Source organism: Macrobrachium rosenbergii, chromosome 37 (assembly GCF_040412425.1).
Source record: "Macrobrachium rosenbergii isolate ZJJX-2024 chromosome 37, ASM4041242v1, whole genome shotgun sequence".
Lineage (NCBI taxonomy): Eukaryota > Metazoa > Arthropoda > Malacostraca > Decapoda > Palaemonidae > Macrobrachium > Macrobrachium rosenbergii.
Window position 1 is genome coordinate 5,830,874 of NC_089777.1, and position 25,000 is coordinate 5,855,873.

Consider the following 25,000-nt stretch of genomic DNA (forward strand, 5'->3'; position numbering starts at 1 on the left):
CTCTCTCTCTCTCTCTCTCTCTCTCTCTCTCTCCATTCAGCTTCAGTTCAGCTTCAGTCATTCTTTAAACCTAATTTTCGCTCTTACATTTTTTTTTTAGTTTTCTTTCAAGTTTACAAGTAAAAAGTAGAAGAGTCTTATGACTATGAAGATTTAAAAGAGACATTTTAGTGCTTAGACCTTCGCAACGGATGTTAGGAATCGGGTGTGGGCAGTAATGGGCTCAGATGCCAATATTCTCGATATTATTATTATTATTATTATTATTATTATTATTATTATTATTATTATTATTATTATTCAGAAAATGAACCCTCTTCGTATGGAACAAGCCCACCATAGGGGCCATTGACTTGAAATTCAACCTTCCTTAGAATATGAGGTGTTCATTTGAAAGAAATTATTATTATTATTATTATTATTATTATTATTATTATTATTATTATTATTATTATTATTATTTAGCAGATGAACCCTATTCCTATGGAACAAGCCCACTAAAGGGGCTTGAAATTCAAGCATCCCAAGAATAGTATGGTGTTCGTTAGGGAGAAGTAAGAGGAGGTAAAGGGAAGCACAAAAAGAAGAGATCTCAGAGATATCACTGATTAAAAAAGAAACAATAAATAAATAAACTGATAACATGCTGATTTTTCTTCTATGTAACTGCAGCAAAGGTGGACCGGGTATGTGCCTCAGATGCTAAGTGGAAGCAATGAACGACTTTAAAATTGTGAAGGAATTGTACCTAGTGGCAGAACCGTCGGTGAGATCAGTCTTGGCGGGATCCAGTGTCATTTATATCTCACAGAATTTTGTCAGGGTTCACTTTCATATTTTGCGCCATGCGCTGATTTAGCTAAATCTCTTGCGAGAAAATGTTCAGTCACAGGCCTGCGGTCAGGAGATAGGGTCGGGTCGAAGGCAGCAGTCTGGCGTCATTTACAAAAGCAATCATTTGTTTTCTAGGCCAAACTACATATTGTTTGGTATGTGACAGAAAATAGTAGTGTACCAAGCACATTACCCTGAGGAACACCAAGGATCACATAAATTAGCTAAGTCTTGGGTCAAAGTCAACAATGTAGTATCATTTACATAAGCAATCATCTTGTTTTATAGGCTAGACTACTTATTCTTTGGCATGACATAAAATAGTAGTGGACCAAGAACACTTACCTTTGAGGAACACCAGAGATCACATAAATTAGCTAAATCTCTTGTCAGACAATCTTCAATCAAAGGTGTACAGTGAGGAGATAGGGTCGGGTCGAAGGCAGAAATGTAGCGTCATGTATAATAAGCAACCGTCTTGTTTTCTTGTTTTCTAACTTAGGCTTCATATTGTTTGGTATTTGACAAAATAGTAGTGGACCGAGAACACTTAGCCTGAGGAACACCAGAGACTACATAAATACAGGCACTGTAGCGCCCATCAACAATACTCTTCGCAATCTATTAGTTGAAAATTCATCTCTCATCTCTCTAATTACAGAATCTGGGGATTTCTATTCTGGAAGTTAAAAGAATCACAGGAACACAGGGCCTTGCGAAAATCAATGGGAACAGTTGTATATTTCCAGCATAGGCATTGTCAGTTTCTCCAGTAATACAAAGAAGAACCCACTTCTAGCTAACTTACGAAAAATAGCAGACAACTAAGTAGCTATGGAGTAAGCGGTCTTCACAGAGGAAAATGAATGAAAATGACTTATGAATTTCCACCTCAGTACACATCAAGGTCAAATAAGAGATTCACAGTGGGAAGGAAATAAAAAACTAACTGGTTAATTTAATTCTGCTCACTGTCCAAAACATAAGCCAACAGTTGTCCTCTTCCATTGGACAGTATGACAGAACCATCAGTTTGAACAAGGAAGGCCTTGTTGAGTGAACACAAAGAAGTGCATATTGGAAAGTAGCCTACTTTTTTTTTTTTTTTTTTTTGCTGAATTGTGCTTGAAAGGGTTCATTTTAGCAGCAGCCTTCTGTTCTTTTTCAGCAGGAGAACATCTCGGTGCGCCGTAGCTCTTGTTGGGTAGAATTATTCCGTGTTTGTAAGGTCCTATCTTCTTTCAAGGAACGGAAGCATCTTGTGTCCTCAAAACTACACTCTGATATTCGTCATTGAACCAGACGTTCACTTTGTCATGATATTATTATTATTATTATTATTATTATTATTATTATTATTATTATTATTATTATTATTGTTGTTGTTGTTGTTGTTGACAAGATGAACCCTAATCACATGGAACAATCCCATAAGGTCCATTGACTTAAAATTCAATGTTCCAAAGAATATTCATTATCAATCATATCATTAATTTATATATTTCACCTTCATTATGGCGCTGAATGATCCTGATGGGTTCCGGCGCTTGGTCTTCAAGACCTAAATTTCTAATCAGTCAGTCAATCAATTCGAAAGAAGTAACAGAAAAAATGGGAAATACAGATAGAGTAGATGCGTTATTAGAAACGCAGATAAATTAACAAATAAATAAATAAACAAAGTTAAGTAAAATATTAAAATACAGGTTGAATTGTATTAGGGTAGTAATGTATTGCATCTGCGCTTGAACTTCTGAATTTCCAACTGCACGACATCCTCAGGGGAGACTGTTCCACAGTCTAACTGTGTGAGGAATAAAGGACCTCTCAGACTAAGAGGTTCGACAGCGAGGAACATTTACTGCATATTGGTGCTGCTGTTCCGCAAACCTGGATGCTCTCAGTAGGAAAATGGGATCAAGGATCAATTGTGAAAAGGGTTAAGATCCACGGTTTGGTAAGATAAAGGCAGGTCTATGGTAGAAGCTCTTGCAGAAAGAATGTCGGGCTTGTGAAACGTCCGATTGTTTCGAGAAATATTTGATGAGTATGATAGGGTCCTGGATAGTAGATGGTAATTTCTGCCAGGTAGCACTTTTTTTCCGATTTCTGCCTGGTAGCACTTTTTATCCCGATTTCTGCCTGGTAACACTTTTTTCCCTGAGTTCTGCCTGGTAGCACTTTTTATCCCGATTTCTGCCTGGTAGCATTTTTTATCCCGATTTCTGCCTGGTAGCACTTTTTATTCCGATTTCTGCCTGGTAGCACTTTTTATTCCGATTTCTGCCTGGTAGCACTTTTTATCCCGATTTCTGTCTGGTAGCACTTTTTCCCGATTTCTACCTGGTAGCACTTTTTATCCCGATTTCTGCCTGATAGCACTTTTTTCCCGATTTCTGCCTGGTAACACTTTTTATCCCGATTTCTGTCTGGTAGCACTTTTTCCCGATTTCTACCTGGTAGCACTTTTTATCCCGATTTCTGCCTGGTAGCACTTTTTATCCCGATTTCTGCATGTAGCATTTTTTCCCGGCTTTCTACCTGTAAAGCATTTTTCCCCGATTTCTACCTGGTAGCACTTCTTTCCCGAATTCTGGCTGGTAGCATTTTTTCCCCCTCTGTACTACCAAATAATTACATTTAATGGTGTACAGTCACCTGTAATTACCTTTTTACGGACAATTTCATGTAATAATTCAGTAATTACTGTTTATGTAGGCTATATAGCGCGCACGGCTTTATATACCACCTTATGCAAAATTCCATTATCGATACTATAAATAAATTATAGTAAGGGTAATGTTCTCTAGTAATTGACTGCTTTTCAAACAACACACGTGCACTATACATTAAGAAGAATGAATATATAGATTAAGAAGATTGAATATACACATTAAGAAGAATGAGTATATAGAAGACTAAGAAGAATGTGTTTACACATTAAGAAGAATGGATATATAGTTAAGAAGAATTAATATACATATTAAGAAGATTAATATATAGAAGATTAAGAAGAATGAATATATAGATACAGAAGAAGGAATATTTAGATTAGGAAGAATGAATATACTCACTAAGAAGAATGAATATATAAATACAGAAGAAGGAATATTGAGATTTAGAAGAATGAATATATACAATAAGATTAAGAGAAATTGATATGTAGATTAAGAAGAATGAATATACACAGTAAGAAGAATCAATAGGCATATGAAGAAGAATGAATATATATAAGATTAAGAAGAATGTGTTTACACATTAAGAAGAATGAATATATAGATTAAGAAGAATTAATATACACATTAAGAAGATTGAATATTTAGAAGATTGAGAAGAATGAATATGCACACAGCGTACGTATGTGCGTACTTAAACTAATAGCCTTGTAAATAGCTTGTCACTGGCATTTAGTCTCCTAATGAGTTTTGGTTATGAAAGCAAACAGTTAAGAAGGAGGCCCTTCGCTGTTAACAGACAAAGAAGTGCCAAGTTACTACCACCTGTCGTTATGAGAAAAACAACGCTAGAGAAATTAGAGGCTAAATCAACAGAGAGTTCGTTGACAGGAAAGGTGGAAAAGGTACAGTACTGGTGACGGTGAGTCATATTCTGTGTCTAGAGCTGTTTGTTCTTGATTGGTATTCTCTCCGTAGGGGGTAGTGCCGTTAGTACACCTCATGCGGTGCACTGTAGGCATTACTTCAGAGTCTCTGCAGCGTCCTTTCCCTTGGCCCTTAGCTGCAACCTCTTTCATTCCTTTGACTGTACCTCCATTCATACTCTGTTCTTCCATCTTACTTTTCTTAACCGTCTCTAACAATGTTCTAATAGTGCAACTGCAAGGCTTTCCTCCTGTTACGCCTTTCAAACCTTCGTACTGTCAGTTTCCCTTTCACAGCTTGGCCTTTGGCTTAAATTCTATACTCTATTCTATTCTTAGGGGCATTTCATGTTAATTCTGTCGGAGGAGTCCAGTGAAGAAGGACACAGGAGGAGGAAAGGGCTTTTGGGAGAGTTGTGGAGATGGGGTCTCTTAGGAAGTATTCGATGGATGGAAGGGTGCCAAGGGAGGAAGAGGAAGGCCAAGTAGCCGACGGAAGGATGAGAGAGAGAGAGAGAGAGAGAGAGAGAGAGAGAGAGAGAGAGAGAGATGGGCAATGATTGGTTTTTTATAAAAGAGAGAAAGACAGATAATTGTATACTAATGTAATTTCCTTTTACTAAAGAGAGGAGGAACTACACCCTACTCTTGATATATGAAACTGGTGAGAGAGAGAGAGAGAGAGAGAGAGAGAGAGAGAGAGAGAGAGAGAGAGAGAGAGAGAGAGAAGAAAAAGTAAAATAGTCTCTTTGCTAGAGTGAGCCTCTCCTGCGAATCACGTTTCCGAATGGTTTTCCATTATAACGGGAAGATGCCGAAATGGTTTTCCACAATGAGAGAAAGTTTCTGAAATGGTTTTCCATGATAAGAGAAAGTTTCCAAAATGGTTTTCGACAATGAGAGAAAGTTTCTTAAATGGTTTTCCACAGAAAGAAAGTTCCTGAAATGGTTTTCCACAATAAGAAAAGTTTCTGAAATGCTTTTCCACAATGAGAGAAAGTTTCCAAAATGGGTTTCCCCAATAAGAAAAAGTTTCCAAAATGGTTTTCCACAATGAGAGAAAGTTCCGAATGATTTTCCACAATAAGGGAAAGTTTCCAAAATGGTTTTCCACAATGAGAGAAAGTTTTCGAAATGGTTTCCACAATGAGAGAAAGTTTCTGAAATGGTTTTCCAGAATGAGAGAAAGTTTCCAAAATGGTTTTCCACAGTGAGTAAAAGTTTCTGAAACGGCTTGCCATAGTGAGAGAAAGTTTCCGAAATGGCCTTCCACAATCTATATTGAGAGAAGTTTCTGAAATGGCCTTCCAGAATGAGAGAAAGTTTCCAAAATGGCTTTCCACAGCAAGATAATGTGTCCAAAATGGCTTTCCACAGCAAGATAATGTGTCCAAAATGGTCTTCCACTATGCGAGAATGTTTCAGAAATGGTTTTTTCCACAATGAAAGAAAATTCCCGAAATGGTTTTCCACAATAAGAAAAAGTTTCTAAAATGGTTTTCCACAATAAGAGAAAGTTTACAAAATGGTTTACCACAACGAGAAAAAGTTTCTGAAATGGTTTCTACAATGAGAGAAAGTTTTGAAGTGTTTTCCACAATGAGAGGAAGTTTGTGAAATGGTTTTTCATTGTGAGAGAAAATGTCTGAATTGGTTTTCCACAGTGAGAGAAAGTTTCCAAAATGGTTTTCCACAAAGAGAAAGTTTCCGAAATGGTTTTTCACTACAAAGGAAAGTTCCGAAATGGTTTTTCACAGAGAGAAAGTTTCTGAAATGATCTTCCCCTATAAGAGAAAGTATCTGAAATGGTTTTCGTGGTTTTCCACAATTAGAGAAAGTTTCTGAAATGGTTTTCCACAATGAGAGAAAGTTTCTGAAATGGTTTTTCAATGTGAGAGAAAGTTTCTGAAATGCTTTTCCACAGAGAGAGAGAAAGTTTCCAAAATGGTTTTCCACAAAGAGAAAGTTTCCAAAATGGTTTTTCACTACTAGAGAAATTTCCGAAATGGTTTTTCACAATGAGAGAAAGTTTCTGAAATGATTTTCCCCTATAAGAGAAAGTATCTGAAATGGTTTTCGTGGTTTTCCACAATTAGAGAAAGTTTCTGAAATGGTTTTCCACAATGAGAGAAAGTTTCTGAAATGGTTTTCAACGTGAGAGAGAGTTTCTGAAATGCTTTTCCACAGTGACTGAAAGTTTCCAAAATGGTTTTCCACAAAGAGAAAGTTTCCAAAATGGTTTTTCACTTCAAGAGAAAGTTCCGAAATGGTTTTTCACAATGAGAGAAAGTTTCTGAAATGATTTTCCCCTATAAGAGAAAGTATCTGAAATGGTTTTCGTGGTTTTCCACAATTAAAGAAAGTTTCTGAAATGGTTTTCCACAATAAGAGAAAGTTTCTGAAATGGTTTCCCCACAATGAAAGTTTCAGAAATGGTTTTCCACGATGAGAGCAAGTTTCCAAAATGGTTTTCCACTATAAGAGAAGGTTTCTGAACTAATTTTCATGGTTTTCCACAGTAAGAAAAAGTTTCTGAAATGGTTTTCCAAAATGAAAGAAATTCTCAAAATGGGTTTCACAAATGAGAGCAAGTTTCCGAAATGGTTTTTACACAGAGAGAAACGCATTCTGTCGGTCTAAAACCTTTAAGCTAATGAATGCCATTTCGTTTTTGAGGGGAGGTATTTTGTGTGTCTGTGCGTGTGTCTTGTCTGTCTGTCTGTCTGTCTGTCTGTGTGTCTGTTTGTGTATGTCTGTCCGTGTTGTTTTTTCTTGCCTCGCCCTCTAACCTTTTCCACCCAAAGAGTTTTTCAGTACCAGGCCAGACCAGTCAGTCCCCTCTCTTCTCCCTGCGTGTTCTGTATTGAATTAACCCTCTTCCCCCCTGCCCCTGCCCCAGGGGGAGGTGGAAGGGGGCTTCCGTGCGGATAAGGCACGTAATCAGTACGGATGCCGTGCGGATAACCACTTCTTCCATTAAGGTCGTTAGTAGGAAATATGATTAAATATTTATCCAGGGGACGTCTGAGTGTGTCAGCCCCCATACACCTTCTTCAGAAGTCATATATATATATATATATATATATATATATATATATATATATATATATATATATATATATATATATATATATATATATATATATATATATATATATTATATACACACACACACACACACATATATATATATATATATATATATATATATATATATATATATATATATATATAGATAGATAGATAGATGTATAACTACATTAGGAAATTTGAACTTAATGTGCATTTACATTAGTGACCTCGGTTTTTGTGACGCCAGATCAACGGGTTATCAATCCATGAAAGTGGATATTCAGCGGTGGTTTGACGTCAGAAATCAGACTTCCGGTATGTTGGGGCGAACATGTTATGTGTATGTGTGTGTGTGTGGGAGCGTGTGTTATTTGGGGGTTGAGAGGGTGGGAGCTTTTGAAGGTTTTGGTGAGGTTGACTGCTAGTGGGGTTGTTTTCACAGTGGGATGGGGTGGGATGACGGGAGGGGAGAAGGTTGCCACTTCCTTCCTCTTTACGGCTGGGAGAACTGTGAACTCTCTCTCTCTCTCTCTCTCTCTCTCTCTCTCTCTCTCTCTCTCTCTGTAACATATACTGGTTACATTTTTTGATTTATGTGCATTTAACCAAACGTCTGGAGCTTCTCTCTCTCTCTCTCTCTCTCTCTCTCTCTCTCTCTCTCTCTCTCTCTCTTAATATATCTCTTACTCTTCTGATTCATGTATTTTCATCAGCGTTTTGTCTTCTGATCTCTCTCTCTTTTCATCAGCTTTTCTCTCTCTCTCTCTCTCTCTTTCTCTTAATATATGCTGGTTACGTCTTCTCATGTGCTTTTCATCAGCGTTTTGAAGTCTCTCTCTCTCTCTCTCTCTCTCTCTCTCTCTATATGCTCTCTCTCTCTTCTCTGCTCTCTCAGTGTCTTGTATGGATGTATGTAAAATCGATCTGGTTTAAGTTCTTGGTGTATATGAATATTAATTATTTTTTCCTCATATAGTTGTTTACTTCTTGCTGATCAGAAAAAAATTGAGACTCGGCCGTTCTCTTCTCTATCCTTTTCGTAGGGAGGTATTGCTGTCAGCGCACCTCATGCGGTGCACTGCAGGCATTACTTGATGTTCATCGCGGCGTCCCTTCCTTAGGCCCCTAGCTGCAACCCTTTTCATTGCTTTTACTGTACCTCCGTTCATGTTCTCTTTTTTCCATCTCACTTTCCACTCTCTCCTAACAGTTTATTCCTAGTGCAACTGCAGAAGCTTTTCCTCCTGTTACACCTTTCAAACCTTTTCACTGTCAACTTCAGTTTCAGCTCTGAATGGCCTTATAAGTCCCAGCGCTTGGCCTTTGGCCTAAATCCTATATTCTATTCTATTCCTCGTTTTTCTCTTCGCATCCCCGCTTCTTGAACTTCGTTTGCATCTGACTTTTGGGATAATTAGGGGACTTCGAAGAGGCGGAAACTGAGCTCCCTGAAGGAAGAGGCAGATGATGAAGAAGCAGCAGTATCGATCGGGTTCTTGTGAAAAGTTCAGGTCCCTGAGTCATCGATCGAATTTCATAAGCGAGGGGATCCATGAAGTCTTGACGGAAGGGTGGACGGAAGGGGAGTAGGGTGCCCGGATGCATTTGCAGACTTTTTTTTTTTTTTTGGCTGAATGCCGACGGCTCGGCAACTTAGTCGAGCGATTAAGACATTAACTCTATTATTATTATTATTATTATTATTATTATTATTATTATTATTATTATTATTATTATTCAGAAGATGAAACCTATTCCTATGGAACAAGCCCACCACAGGGGCCATTGACTTGAAAATCAAGCTTCTAAAGATTATTATTATTATTATTATTATTATTATTATTATTATTATTATTATTATTATTATTATTATTCAGAGGATGAACCCTATCCCTATTGAACAAGCCCACCACAGGAGCCATTGACTTAAAAGTCAAGCTTCTAAAGATATTATTATTCTAGAGGCAGCAAAGGTATGGTGTATATATATATATATATATATATGTCATCTAATGGAGTTTTTATTCAAAAAGTTACAAGCTTTCTTGGACAAACAGTCCACATTATCAAGTATCCGTACGGATACTTGATAATGTGGACTGTTTGTCCAAGAAAGCTTGTAACTTTTTGAATAAAACTCCATTAGATACCATCCAGTTTGAATGAGGTCCTTTTAGTAATTCTACTAATGCACAGAACAATTGTGTATGTGATGAAGTTGATATATATATATATATATATATATATATATATATATATATATATATATATATATATATATATATATATATATATATATATATATATATATATATAATGTATATATATATATATATATATATATATATATGTATGTATAATGTATATATATATATATATATATATATATATATATATATATATATATATATATACATACACATACATACCATACCTTTGCTGCCTGTAGAATTTTTTGCCGCCGGCCCACTGCACTGTTGCCAATTTTGGGCGGCCGCCTTTACCCCGTATTTTGCAAAATTTCACCAGTATATTGTATTTTTTTCAAATATTGAAAATACGGGACAAAAGGCGTCCCGGGGAGGGTCGATACGGGACACAGGACAAATGTCATAAATATAGGACAATCCCCGTCAAATACGGGACGTCTGGTCACCCTGTACATAGCCTAACTGTGGATTTGTTCCTCCAACATGGTGTTCATTGGAAAGAACCCCCGTAGAGGGATAGTGCCGTCAGTACACCTCACGTGGTGCACTGTAGGCGTATTGCTTAAGGGTTTTACAGCGTCCCTTAGGCCCCTAGCTGCAACCTCTTTCATTCCTTATACTGGACCTCCGTTCATATTCTCTTCCATCTGACTTTCCACCCTCTCCTAACAGTTCTTTCATAGTGCAACTGCGAGGTTTATCTCTTACAACTTTCAAACCTCGTTTACTCTCCAGTTCCCTTTCAGCCTGAATGACCTCATCATAGGTCCCAGCGCTTGGCCTTTGACACAAATCGTATATTGTATTGCATTTCATACTTAGCAGAACCTCTTCAGAGTAGGGAGGCTTGTAGGAAGATGTTTACCGTCTTTCTCCCGTGCTGATTTTTTCCTCTTTTTTTCTTTTCTTTCTCTTAAAGATGATGTGGAGGTCCTCTTAAAGGAACCAGGCCAGAGATTCGGTTAAGGGGCCCTTTTAAGCGGTGTCCTATGTAGTAACCGAGGCGAAGTAAAGTTCGCAGATATGTGGACGGCTTTCATGAACAAAAGGGTGAAGAGAGAATGTGTAGTCTTGAACTGTCAGTTATCAGAGAGAATGTGTAGAGTATGTGTAGATTCTTGAACTGTCAGTTATCAGAGAGAATGTGTAGAGTAGGCTATGTGTAGATTCTTGAACTATCAGTTATCAGAGAGAGTGTGTAGAGTATGTGTAGATTCTTGAACTGTCAGTTATCAGAGAGAATGTGTAGAATATGTGTAGATTCTTGGACTATCAGTTATCAGAGAGTGTGTGTAGAGTATGTGTAGATTCTTGAACTATCAGTTATCAGAGAGAATGTGTAGAGTATGTGTAAATTCTCGAACTATCGGTTATCAAAGAGAATGTGTAGAGTATGTATAGATTCTTGAACTATCAGTTATCAGAGAGAGAGAGAGAGAGTTGATTCTTTGAACTATCAGTAATCAGAGAGAAATGTAGAATATGTGTAGATTCTTGACTATCAAAAGTTATCAGAGAGTGTGTGAACAGTAAAAGTAGATTCTTGAACTATCAGTTATCAGAGAGAATGTGAGAGAGTGAGAGAGAGAGAACTATCGGTTATCAAAGAGAATGTGTAGAGTATGTGTAAAAGATTCTTGAACTATCAGAACAGAAAAAGAAAAGTAAATTGGAAGAGAGAGAGAGAGAGAGAGAGAAAGATATATAGCCTATTACTTTTCAAGATCGAGAGAGAGAGAGAGAGAGAGAGAGAGAGAGAGAGAGAGAGAGAGAGAGAGAGAAATTACTTTATCAAGAAAGCAGAACTGAGAGAGAGAGAGAGAGAGAGAGAGAGAGAGAGAGAGAGAGAGAGAGAGAGAGAGAGAGAGAACACTATAGACATTACTTTGTCAACAGAAGAAGTAAAGGTAATTGGAAGAGAGAGAGAGAGAGAGAGAGAGAGAGAGAGAGAGAGAGAGAGAGAGAGAGAGAGAGAGAGAGAAACACCGTAGATATTACTTTGTCAAGAAAACCGAGCTGGAAGCTATGAGAGTTACAAGGAGTTACAAGGATCAGGATGTCTCAAAGACTTATTAGTCCATCCGAGGAGACATCATGTGCTCACTTATCTCTAGGAGCAGGTTTTACTATTCAGTCACAGGCTCGTATCCAGAAATCATACGACGGTTCGTTGTATGCGATGGTTCCACGCTGTTGCCGTTTACAGAAACCACACGATCATACGCAGGCATTCGCATTTAACAATGTAATTTTGGAACCATGGTGAAGGAGATGTCGCATGCATCCCTTCGATGGCAGAATTGAAAGAATGTAAATTTCAACTCTGCATTTACGTTTAAAAGTGATTTATCTACAATGTCTATCGAAAATATGAAACAATTTTTGGTAAAAAGACCTGAATAACAGCACAACAAAGGTCTTGAAAAGAATACATGTTCAGGTCTTTGCCTGCCGACGACGGATGAATTCGAGCTCATCGTGGAAAAACAACCACAGTCAGGCACCTCTGTTGGAATTCTTTTCCTTCAAAATAGGTCCTTTGACGTGTTTAGTTTCCCAATACAAAAATTGCGTATTTAATTGGTATACATCTAGAAATCTTAATGTGTTAGTGTTATATTGCCCAAGAAAGTTGAAATCAGTACAGCCACTGCAACTCACAGGAGACTACTAGGTGATGCAAGCGTGAAATTTTCATGGGAGGCTGTTTATAATAAGTCCTTGTTAGAAAGTATAAGGTGCTCTTGTAAATTACTAGGCTATTTCATGTGATGCGAAAGTGAGATTGCCCGAGCCTTTTAAGAAGTATGAAGCTAATTGCCTATTTGTAACTACCTATATGTTATCCGATGGCTTTCACAGGCAGTGAATGCCAAATACAAGCCAAATTCCTGATGCATGAGGAGGCTATATATATAAAATTTCCAGTTTAGTTGGAGAGAAGCATCTCTTTGTCTCTCTGCATTGATATATATCCTTAAGAATTTTCAGTATTTCCCTTATGCTAATAGCCAGATACAAACCCAACTTAGAAGTTAAATATAGAGTTTTACAACTTAGAATCCTGTTCCTTTCCAAGACCCGGGGCTTCACCCTCTGGACCCCCTCCTGACTTGAATATGCATCCGTAAGTAAACTAGAATTTTACAATTGCCATTCCCTAGCCTAGTGAATATAAAAATATGTTATGTGGAGGATGGCATGATTCATTTTTCAAGAAAGAGCTATGTTGGGTGATGTAATTTTAGTGATAGGCATACTTGGAGAAACGATGTACAAACAACCCATACATGAGAGGATAATATATTTGTTTTTCATAAAGCTAATTTGGAGGATGTGGAAATGCATTTTCTTGAGGCTAATTTAGAGATTCTTTATTGTTTTTAGGAGGCCACAGGTAGATCTCATGGGCTTAGGGTTCATTGCTCATGACTCCAAAATATTTTCTACCTCAAGACTAGCACAGAGCCTAGAATCGGGCATGTATAGAGGCTTTTGTTGGGAGACAGTGGTTATCCATGCCATTCTTACATAATGACACCATTTCTTGCTCCCAATACACACAAACAAAGACGTTATAATGCTGCGCACACCAAAACTCGCAATCTTATAGAACATCCATAGGACTACTTAAAAAACTGTTTGCAGTTATCAATACCAGTTAGAATAAAGTTGAATAACTATAAGAACATAATAATTGCTTGTGCAGTCCTTCATGTTTGTGCCATAACAAACAGAATACCTTTACAGGATGAAGAAAATCTTGAATTGGATGATGCTGATGAACCTGATGTGGGTATCATTGAAAGGGCTGACAATACCCAAGAAGCTCATTGTTTCCATCCCACATTGTTGACAGTTTTTTTTTATAGGTTGAGAGATTATGTATTTTTGTGTTCATTAGGTTTAAAGTATATTTTTCCAAATTTTGTACATCCCAAAAATGCACCTAGGATGATATTGCAGCTGTTTTGCTTACAGTGCAAGGAACCCTCAGTTCTGGTGATTTTGCACTTTAATAACAATAAATCTATAATCTTATCACTTGCATCATTTAAGAATCTATTTAAATATTGAACTGGATAGTGACAGCACATTAAACCAAAAATGCTTTTGTCAAGAGAGACTAACAGCTGTATGTGCATAGCAAATTGTACCCGATACCAAGAAAAAATGAAAATACACTTCTAATTGACTTAATGAAATATGAAAATATAACTTACATGTTTGCCTTTAAAAAGTCACTAATGGATTTATTTTATTTATTTATTTTTGGTTCATCCTGAAAAAAATATTCAATGGCAAAAGCAATCTAGGGTTAAAGAGGTAATTCATTCTAGATTACTAGAATTGACTGAAAGGATGAAGGATAAATATTTTTACATACATAAGAAAAGATTTATTCAGGAACTCTTACCATAGTTGTTGACACCTTGAGAAAGACATGACTGTTGTACTTGCAAGATGAAAATGGTGATAAAAAATTTGAATACAACTGTGTTTGGTCAAATCAGAACACCATTATTTAGAACTTTACTTATGATGTCTAATACAAATTATTCAGAAACACTAGTTTAAGAATTATATCATAACAAGGCTGCCAACGCAAGAGCCAGAGTCCTGCAGAAGGCGAGGGCAATCTTTAAGTTGATCTTGATTGTATTGTAGAGGTAGCATCATTAAATGAAACACCACTTTCTAATTGTGCTGAGGTTAAAGGCAGTGGCTCCGTAATACCTGAAAATAATAAGTAAATAAATAAATAATTGATCTACTGCACCTTAGAACCTGTAAATCCTTCTGCAGTACACACACACAGACACACACACACACACACACACACATAGAGATATATATATATATATATATATATTATATATAAGATATATATATATATATATATATATATATATATATATATAGAGATATATGATACATACTGTAGAGATATATACATTACATATATATTATTATACAATTATATACATATATATAATGAAAAATTGCTAAAATTACTTGTGTTGAATTAGATACTTCATTAATTACACCATCATCTAGTATAGTATTGCTTCTAGGCTTAAATATGTGCAAAACAGTGAAAGATGCTAGGCTATAAAATCTTTTGGGCACTAAATAGTAGCCTATTTAAGAGAGCCTACCCGAGATTTTAAAAGCTTTACTGAAATCTGGCAAATCAACATATTCACATGTCCTTCCAACTAAGCGTTCACACTTCTGAACTGAGTATTACAAGTGCTGGAACCTTTAGGGTCACACAGATTAAAATGTTATCTTAAACCCAGCCATCAATAATAAAAACATAACCATTTTGCTTTCCCCAAAGGCATTACAAACTTTGTCAACTGAAGGAAGAGTGTAATGGCCATCAAAAAAGAGAAGGTTCACTAGTTTATATATTTAATTCTTGAAAACATCAGAGCACTTACTTAATCTAACATCACGTATGAGAGAGAGAGTTTCATCAACTGGATGAAATGTTTCAATCGCATCTTGTCCATATTAATTCTTCTGTCATCTGTGATGCAGCTATGACAAACTCTTCAGAAGACTTTCGAAGAAATGGTGGAGGACCACCACCAGTTCTGCATAAATTCTTCTTGATGGCAGCATCTACCTGCTTCACTCTAGTAAATAAAAAAATATTACAATAAAAATATCTTTCCCATTGGTTTTCTAATTTATTCTAACGACTGGACTTTAAAAACGGATTGCAATGAAATTTCAAAATATAACAAAAACCTACCGTCCTGTGTACTTCTCTTCCACCTCCAGAATAATAAGTTAAAACATCTATCGCATGTTTGAATTCATAAGAAATGTCATTTGAGCATTTACACAAATATTAATGAGCACTTAAGAAAATAAGGTGAGCTTTGTGTGGCTGGAAAGTGAGCTGCATATTATATAGCATAATAATACCACTAAGCTAATATAGTCTAGCCTAAGCAGTTCACATAAGTGCCACAATCATCGTAGCCTTGCATACTGGCAGGCATTATGCAGAAGACATGCTAGCCTACGTGGAACTCAACTTGAAAAAAAAGGGCTAGCCTATTTCAGGTGTTATCCTACCCCAAATCATTTGACCACCTGCAAACAACAGCCAAGATCTCAAATGTCAGCCTAAACGTTTTATTAAAAACAATCACTTTGCCCAGTTTGCAAGCAGGTATCACACGTTAAAACAGTTTTATAATTTGGAAAACCTCGTATACCCATAAGAAAAATAGCCAAAGTTTTACCATCACTTTTTAAAGTACTAATAAACTGGCTGTAAGCTAATGGCAAAATCTAAGTCCCCATTAACAATACGATAATACTACTGTGTGCTCCAGCCCTCTATCCACCATGAAAATAAATTGTAAGACCCTCCACATAGCTATTCTGAACCTAAATTAGGATTGTTTTTCCTAATAAAAGACATTAATAATTAAAGATTCACATCAAATTATACAAACCTAATGCCTGATACCCAACTGCTTTTGTAATAAGCTCATTACTAACTAACCACTCCTAGAGCACCCATGCTTATTTAGCTGGGGGCTATGCCCCCTCAGACCCCTATGATTTGGTTAGCCTAACCTACTTTAACCTACTCTAATATGCTCCATTCTTTTCATTTGAAGATTATTATATTCATATAATATAATAGCTTTAGATGATAAACTGGTGTTCCCTTGATAAGCTAGGCTAGGCTAGCCTGATGTGATTATTATTAACAATTTAACAGGCAGCACAAGCCTAGGCCTTCCATTCCTAAGTTTCTTTTAACCTAACTGGTAGTTTACACCATTTTGCTCACAGCAGCCTAAAGTTGCCCTGACTACAATTATTACAAAACAAAAATGCTTTCTTACCTGCGGTTTACATGGTCGAAACAGCGAGAGACTGCATTGATGAACGAGGAGGTTGGTCAGATACATGGCGTTAAACTTGAGTGTTACATCTCCCGCCCAACGCCTCACGCTTTTTTTTCCAAAGTTCTGCTTCCTGTAGATCGGTCGGTGATCACATTCTCATGCTCCTTTATTAAATTAACAAACAGAAACGCTGAGAATCAGCTAGAGAGAGTGACGCTCCATATTCCTGTTTAGTTGAGAGCGTATTTCCTGACTCTTTGTTTACATTTTCGCAGAACCAGGACAGCAAAATATCAAGTAAAAAATATGCTACAGATATGCAGTATCTTTTCTAATAAATAGTAAAGACATAAAGACATTTTAATTCAGTATCACTGTAATAAAAGAAATTGTCTATGATACTGATACAGATTGTAATCATCGATTCCAGGCATTTCATTCCAGTAACCGCATATGTTGGTAAGTCTGCTTAACCAGCGATGCGATGCGATGAAGTCGAGGGCGTCGTCTGATTTCGGGATACCAAGATAGTTCTTCGTTTGGGACCATACATCCGCGATCGCCTTCGTATTGACAAATCTCTATCGCAGGTTTCTGGATACCAGCAACAGTGTTCTAATGATTTTTTTAGCTTTCTTTTAAACTCTTCCACGCTGTTGCTGTTTACAACTACTGGTGGCAGTTTGTTCCATGTGTCACATATCTTGTATGTAAAGAAGTTCCCACAATGAGATGTGTTGCATCTCTTCAGTTCTAGTTTCCATCCATTATTTCCCGTCTGGTTTTCGTTTAATGTGAAGAGGTTACTGTCTACTTTTGTTATGCCTTTCAGTATTTTGAATGTTTCTATTAGTTGTCCTCGCAATCGTCGTGTTTCTAAGCCATGCATGTTCAGGCTCTCTAGTTGGTAACCTATTTGCCTGATGGAAGAAATTAACTATGTGGCTCTTGCTTGTACCCCTTCTAATCTATTTATGTCCTTTCTTAGTGTTGTTGACCAAAAGTGTACTGCATATTCAAGATGAGATCTAACTACTGATGTGTAGAGCTGCAGCACCGTTTCCTTGTTTCGGTATTTGAACTGTCTCTCTGTGCATCCCACTAGTTTCTGTGCTTTCTTTTGAGCTTTTATGCACTGGCTTGTGGATTTTAAGTCCTTGGTGTAGTAATAATTCCCAAGTCCTCTTCTTGCTCTACACTATTTCTGTCATTCCCAAGCAGCATGTAGTTGACATGAGGGTTGTTTGTTCCTATTTGTAACACGTTACACTTATCCAAGTTTAAAGGCATTTGCCATCTTTTTGACCACTCTCCTATTTTCCTTGGATCATTTCTTAAACTTTCCACTGTATCTGGGTCTGCTGCATTTACACCTAGTTTGGTGTCAACCGCAAATTTGGCTATCCTGCTAGTTAAGCCTACATCAATGTCGTTAATGTAAATCAGAAACAAGAGCGGGCCAAAGAGAGAGAGAGAGAGAGAGAGAGAGAGAGAGAGAGAGAGAGAGAGAGAGAGAGAGAGAGAGAGAGAGAGGAACTTTTTCCATTCTCGACATTCGCTGAAGCTGGAGTGTGGGGTCGATCCGGAAGTTGGCTAATGAATTTCGAAGTCGTTCTTAATCCTCGTTCGGAATCTCGGAGGTGAACCTGGAAGTCTGGAAGAAGTGTGTGCTGTGTGTGTGTGTGTGTGTGTGTGTGTGTGTGTGTGTGTGTGAGAGAGAGAGAGAGAGAGAGAGAGAGAGAGAGAGAGAGTGTGTGTGTGTGTGTGTGTGTGTGGGCTCTAGTTGTTGCGTATGAAGAGTGTAGTTCGGAAGCTTACAAAGGGTAGACTATGGTGCAAAGTGGAATTAATGGACCGTATGGCGGAAGTTTTAGAGTGGAGGGACCTTAACTTTCCAGGAATATATATGTATATGTATATATATATGTATACATATGTTTATTATAAAATATATATATATATACATATATATATATATATATAATATATATATATATAAAATATATAATATAAATATATAATATATATATATAATATATATATATATATATATATATATATATATATATATATATATATATATATATATATATATATATATATAATATGTCATACAGAGTTGAATCTATGAATGTTTTGTGAGTATATGAATACATATAAAAAAAAATAAAATAACGAATTAACTGACAGCCAGATTCTAACCTCGACGTCAGGTAAACAGTCACTTGCAGTTGCTTATCATATAATAATAATAATAATAATAATAATAATAATAATAATAATAATAATAATAATAATTAAACGTTTTTGAACAATTCCAGCGATCGTTCTTTGGCGTCGGGAGGTAATTAGACGCTTGCGAGAAAGCGTTATTATTAACGGTACCGTGTAGAACGCGACAAATGTCAGCCCGTCGCTATTGAAGTTGACCGAGGTGTGGGCAGCGGGTCGGGGAGGGTGGGTTGAGGCGCGGGGCGAGGAGGGGGGCGTTGTTTGGAAGGCGTGGGCGTAATGAAAAAGTGGGCCGGATTAGGAAGACCGTCACCGTGCATGTTTGTGTGTGTGAGAGAGAGAGAGAGAGAGAGAGAGAGAGAGAGAGAGAGAGAGAGAGATGTATGAGAGGTGTGTGTGTTATCTGTCAGAGAGATGTGTCAGTGAGAGAGAGAGAGAGAGAGAGAGAGAGAGAGAGAGAGAGAGAGAGAGAGAGAGGAGACTTTTATGCATGAGAGATGTGTGTGTGTGTGTGTGTGTGTCTGTCAGTCAGAGAGAGAGAGAGAAAGAGTATTAGGTATGAGAGAACTTTGTGCATCATTCTGTCTGTGAGAGAGAGCGACTGTTTTATGTATGAGAGATGTGTGTTTAAGAGAGGGACAGACACTGGCAAGAGATTCCGTTAGGTCTATGTGTGAGAGAGAAAGAGAGAGAGAGAGAGAGGAGAGGCCTCAGTTATTTTTGGTCGCAACGATGCGACCGTAGGCCTGTTGTTTCCACCCTGATGATTGGTGTTTAGCGTCTCTCTCTCTCTCTCTCTCTCTCTCTCTCTCTCTCTCTCTCTCTCTCTCTCTCTCTCTCTCTGTCATTTTGAGCGAATTTTCCGGAAGGACATTCTTGTCGCTTTTCAAAGGGAACAGGAGAGAAAAAAAAAGTGTGAACATGCAATCATTTTCGTACTTCGGAAAGGCGAAGAGAAGAGGAAGTGGAAAAAGATTTTGAAGCAGTTCGTCTCTCGTCTGTGTGTGTGTATGTGTGTTTTTGTGTTGGTGTGGGTGTATTTATGTGTATGTGTGAATTCGTTTTTCTATATATACGCTGCGTGCTTACGTGGCTTAAAATTATTATACCAAAACTGTCATCACTGCTAGTATGGAATTACTGTGCGTATTTTAGATTACCTTACATACAGTACATACACATATTTCATATACAGTATATATATATATATATATATATATATATATATATATATATATATATATATATATATATATATATACACATATATAAACACATACATACATACATACATACATATATACATACATACATACACACACACATGTATATATATGTATATATATATATATATATATATATATATATATATATATATATATATATATATATATATATATATATATATATATATATATATATTAGTCGTGACCCACAATACCATAAACAGATTTATGGTTGCGCTGGAATACATTTCGATTAGAACGCATTTGGCCTCACATTCTATTTTTGCGACCTTTTTGTTGATGGCGCGATTTATATAGAGCAGGTCGATCGCGCCTGGCTGGAAAATTGAAAAATAAAAAAGAAAAAAGCGAAGAGGAAAAGAGAAAGACAAAAAGAAGAAGATCATTTTAGAAACGAGGTTATCTTTCGCATGTGTTTTCCTTCGGCCCGAACGAAAGGTCACGCCCCGGGGGGCGAGGGGGGGAGGGTGTTGAGGGATTGATTCTGGACACAATGGCATTGTTTCCCCGATTGCGTCATGGGTGCGTTATTGCTTATTGTTCTCTCCTCTCCTTTGCCTTGTTTTATTTCGGGCCGCCTTTCGCAAGTTCGTTTGACGTTCGTTTGTTTGTCTGCGTCGCCGCTCTCCCCTTGGATCGAGTTCTCGATCGTTTGCGGCTTTTCCCCTCAGCTTGAATTGTCGGTCGTTTATTTCTTTTCCTTCTATAATTTTCGATCATATCGCGCTCTTCTCCTCAGCTCGAATTCTCGATCATTTGTCGCTTTTCCCCTCAGCCCGCATTCTCGATCGTTTGTCGAATTTCCTCTCAGCTCGAATTCTCGATCATTTGTCGCTTTTCACCTCAGCCCGAATTCTCGATCGTCGATTTTCCTCTCAGCTCGAATTCTCGATTGTCGCTTTCCTCCTCAGCTCGAATTCTCGATCATTTGTCGCTTTTCCTCACATCTCGAACTCTCGATCATTTGTCGCTTTTCCCCTCAGCTCGAATTCTCGATGATTTGTCGCTTTTCCCCTCAGCTCGAATTCTCGATCATTTGTCGCTTTTCCCCTCAGCTCGAATTCTCGATCATAGATAGCTTTTCCTCTCATCTCGAATTCTCGATCATTTGTCGCTTTCCCTCTCAGCTCGAATTCTCGATCATTTGTCGCTTTTCCCCTCAGCCCGAGTTCTCGATCATTAGTCGCTTTTCCTCTCATCTCGATGATTTGTCGCTTTCTCCTCAGCTCGAACTCCCGATCATTTGTCGCTTTTCCCCTCAGCTCGAATTCTCGATCATTTGTCGCTTTTCCCCTCAGCTCGAATTCTCGATCATTTGTCGCTTTTCCCCTCATCTCGAATTCTCGATCATGTGTCGCTTTTTCCCTCAGCTTGCATTCTCGATCATATATCGCTTTTCCTCTCATCTTGAATTCTCGATCATTTGTCGTTTTTCCCCTCAGCTCGAATTCTCGATTATTCGTCGCTTTTCCCCTCAGCTCGAGTTCTCGATCATTTATAGCTTTTCCCCAAATTTCGAATTCTCTATCATTTGTCGTTTTTCCCCTCAGCTCGAATTCTCGATCATTTGTCGCTTTTCCCCTCAGCCCGAATTCTCGATTGTTTGTCGCTTTTCCTTTCACCTCGAATTCTCGATCATTTGTCGCTTTTCCCTTCAACTCGAATTCTCGATCATTTGTCGCTTTTCTCCTCAGCTCGAATTCTTGATCATTTGTCGCTGTTCCCTCTAGCTCGAATTCTCGGTCATATATCGCTTTTCGCCTCAGCGCGAATTCTTGATCATTTGTCGCTTTTCGCCTCATCTCAAATTCTCGATCATTTGTCGCTTTTATCCTCAGCCCGAATTCTCGATTGTTTGTCGCTTTTCCTTTCACCTCGAATTCTCGATTTATGGCTTTTCCCTTGAGCTCGAATTTTCGATCATTTATGAATTTTCCCCTCAGCTCGAATTCTCGATTGTATGTCGCTTTTCCTCTCATCTCAAATTCTCGATCATTTATTGCTTTTCCCCTCAGCTCGAATTCTTGATCATTTATCGCTTTTCCCCTCAGCTCGAATTCTTGATCATTTATCGCTATTCCCCTCAGCTCAAATTCTCGATCATTTATAAGTTTTCCCCTCAGCTCGCATTCTCATCATATATCACTTTTCCCCTCAGCTTGAATTCTCGATTTTTTGTCGCTTTCGTCTTATTTCGAATTCTTGATCATTGATTACTTTTCCTCTCAGCGCGAATTCTCGATCATTTATGGCTTTTCCACTCAGCTTGAATTTTCGGTCATTTATGGCTTTTCCACTCAGCTTGAATTTTCGGTCATTTATGGCTTTTCCACTCAGCTTGAATTTTCGGTCATTTATGGCTTTTCCACTCAGCTTGAATTTTCGGTCATTTATGGCTTTTCCACTCAGCTTGAATTTTCGGTCATTTAAAACTTTCCCCCCCTCCCTGCTCGTATTTTCTGTCGTGTTTCCTCCTGATAGCTCGAATTCTCGATCGATCATTTATGGCTTTTCTCCTCAGCTTGAATTCTCGATCACTGATTGCTTTTCCCCTCAGCTCGAACACACACACACACACACACACACACACACACACACACATACATATATATATATATATATATATATATATATATATATATATATATATATATATATATATATATATATATATATACATACACACACATTATACTCACACACACTGTACAATTTCATATAGAAATCTGTAGACACATAAACATACCAGACTGAGACAGCGACAGTACAACGCTCAAGAGTCAGTTTGTATGAGAGAGAGAGAGAGAGAGAGAGAGAGAGAGAGAGAGAGAGAGAGAGAGAGAGAGAGAGAGAGTTTTGAAGAATCTCTCAACCTACTTTTGATTAATAAGTCAAGTGAAGTGACATTGTTCAATATTCTGTCTTCTTTTTCTCGTGAAGTGCTTTACCTCTGGTCACGTTTTTTTTAGTATTATTTTTTGTCTTTTGGCCTTGCAAAATGATTCACTGCTCAGGTAGGCTACAAAGAAAGAACCTCCGTAGGGGGTTAGTGCAGTCATTACACCTCACTTGGTGCGCTGTAGGCATTGTTGAAGGTTCTTCTTGTAGTCCCTTCGCCCCCTAGCTGCAACCCCTTCCATTCCTTTTACTGTACTGCCTTTCAAATTCTCTTTCTTCCATCTTACTTTTCCTAACCATCTCCTAACAGTTGTTTTGTAGTGCAGCTGCGAGGTTTTCCTCTTGTTACACCTTTCAAACCTCTCTACTCTCAGTTTCCCTTTCAGCGCTGAATGACCTCATAGGTCCCAGCTCTTGACCTTTGGCCTAAATTCTATATTCTGTTTTATTCTGCTCTACACTGGTAATACGCATGCGCGTTATCTTGTATCCAGTTAATCGGTTAAAGCATCAAGCTGTAGGAGTATAGTGGTTGCCCTTCGCGAGCCTTTTATTGAAATTCTTCCGCCTTGTTTGACGCCAGCGGAAGGTCCTTGCTTTTTTTTTTTTTTATATAGATCCTGCCTGAGGCCCTCACAATCTTTTCTTAATGTTTCAATGCCACCAGCACTTTCAAGAGTATTAGATCTTTATTAGAAATTAGATTAGAAGTTTTATTTTTGTAGAAAACCCATTGAATTTTGGGACTTCTAAGTAGGTGTAATTTTGTTTATTCTTATGTTTTAGATTCATGATTTCTCAGGAGTATGAGATCTGAATTAGAAGTTTTTTTGTTAGGAATCCGTAATGAATTTGGGGACTTTTAAATTGGTGTAATTTTGTTTATTCTTATGTTTCAGATTCATGATTTCTCAGGAGTATGAGATCTGAATTAGAAGTTTTATGATGTTAGAAATCCTTAATGAATTTGGGGAATTTTAAATTGATGTAATTATTTTATTCGTATGTTTCAGATTCAGTGCTTTGTGGATTTTTTTTTTATAGGCTTCTTTGTTTATTCAATCTAAAAAATTCTGCTAATATAAAGTCGCACACTTAAGAAGAAACTCTTTGGCAGTTCTTCCCACTTTTGATAAACAAAAATGGTCTCAAAGTTAGAATTAGTTCGAAACCTCTCCCTCCCTCCCTCCCCACCCCCCTCAGAAAAAAGGACCATAGGAAGATTTTGAATACCAGAATTGAAGCATCCTACTTTTAAATGAATATTATTCCAACCTCACACTATTACTGACATTAAATTTCAGAGGAGACTTTCGCAATGTAGACTCTATATATTGAAGAGAAGGCTAACTGGTAACTGAATCCGGTAGGGGGTTAGTGCCGTCAGTGCACCTCATGCGGTGCACTGTAGGCATTACTTAAGGTTCTTTTCAGCGTCCCTTTCTTAGACCCCTAGCTGCAACCTCTTTCATTCCTTTTACTGTACCTCCGCTCATATTCGCTGTCTTCCGTCTTACTTTCCTCAACCCTCTCCTAACAAATGTTTCAAAGTACAACTGCGACGTTTTCCTGCTGTTGCGCCGTTCAAGCATTCTTACTGTCAATTTCCCTTTTAGCGCTGAATGACCTCATGTGCCCCAGCGATTGGCCTTTGGCCTAAATTCTGTATTCTGTTTTATGATGTATTTGACCTGCTTTTGTCTTTTGTCCCGATGGTCATTTCCGTTGAGGTCAATGAACGACAAGAGGACTTTACAAGGATGGTTTTGAAGTACGAGAGAGAGAGAGAGAGAGAGAGAGAGAGAGAGAGAGAGAGAGAGGCGGAATTATAGTCTCGTCCTTTTATCCTGTGTACGGGCCTTATCATTAATCCGCTGGGCACGAACTCTCTTCAGGGAAGAATTCTCTCTCTCTCTCTCTCTCTCTCTCTCTCTCTCTCTCTCTCTCTCTCTCTCTCTCAAACTGTGCGATAATGACGTTATATGAAGCAGCAGAGACCTCCAGGGACTTAAAGTTCCTTCAGTA

The 25,000-nt window shown here is 37.7% G+C and overlaps 2 protein-coding genes across 2 annotated transcripts in view; one reads left to right on the forward strand and one right to left on the reverse strand.

The window, feature by feature from the left end:
- LOC136825274 (ankyrin repeat domain-containing protein 50-like) overlaps positions 1 to 25,000 on the forward strand; it is a 161,792-nt gene that overhangs the window by 65,088 nt on the left and 71,704 nt on the right.
- LOC136825104 (trichohyalin-like) lies at positions 21,019 to 22,056 on the reverse strand. The gene has a single exon (XM_067081147.1). The coding sequence runs from the start codon at positions 22,054 to 22,056 to the stop codon at positions 21,019 to 21,021; it is 1,038 nt and encodes a 345-aa protein (XP_066937248.1).

Bases quoted from the DNA above. Each gene is read 5' to 3' on its own strand.
- LOC136825104 (XM_067081147.1), bottom strand. From the start codon at position 22,056: ATGAGAGGAAAAGCGACATACAATCGAGAATTCGAGCTGAGGGGAAAA.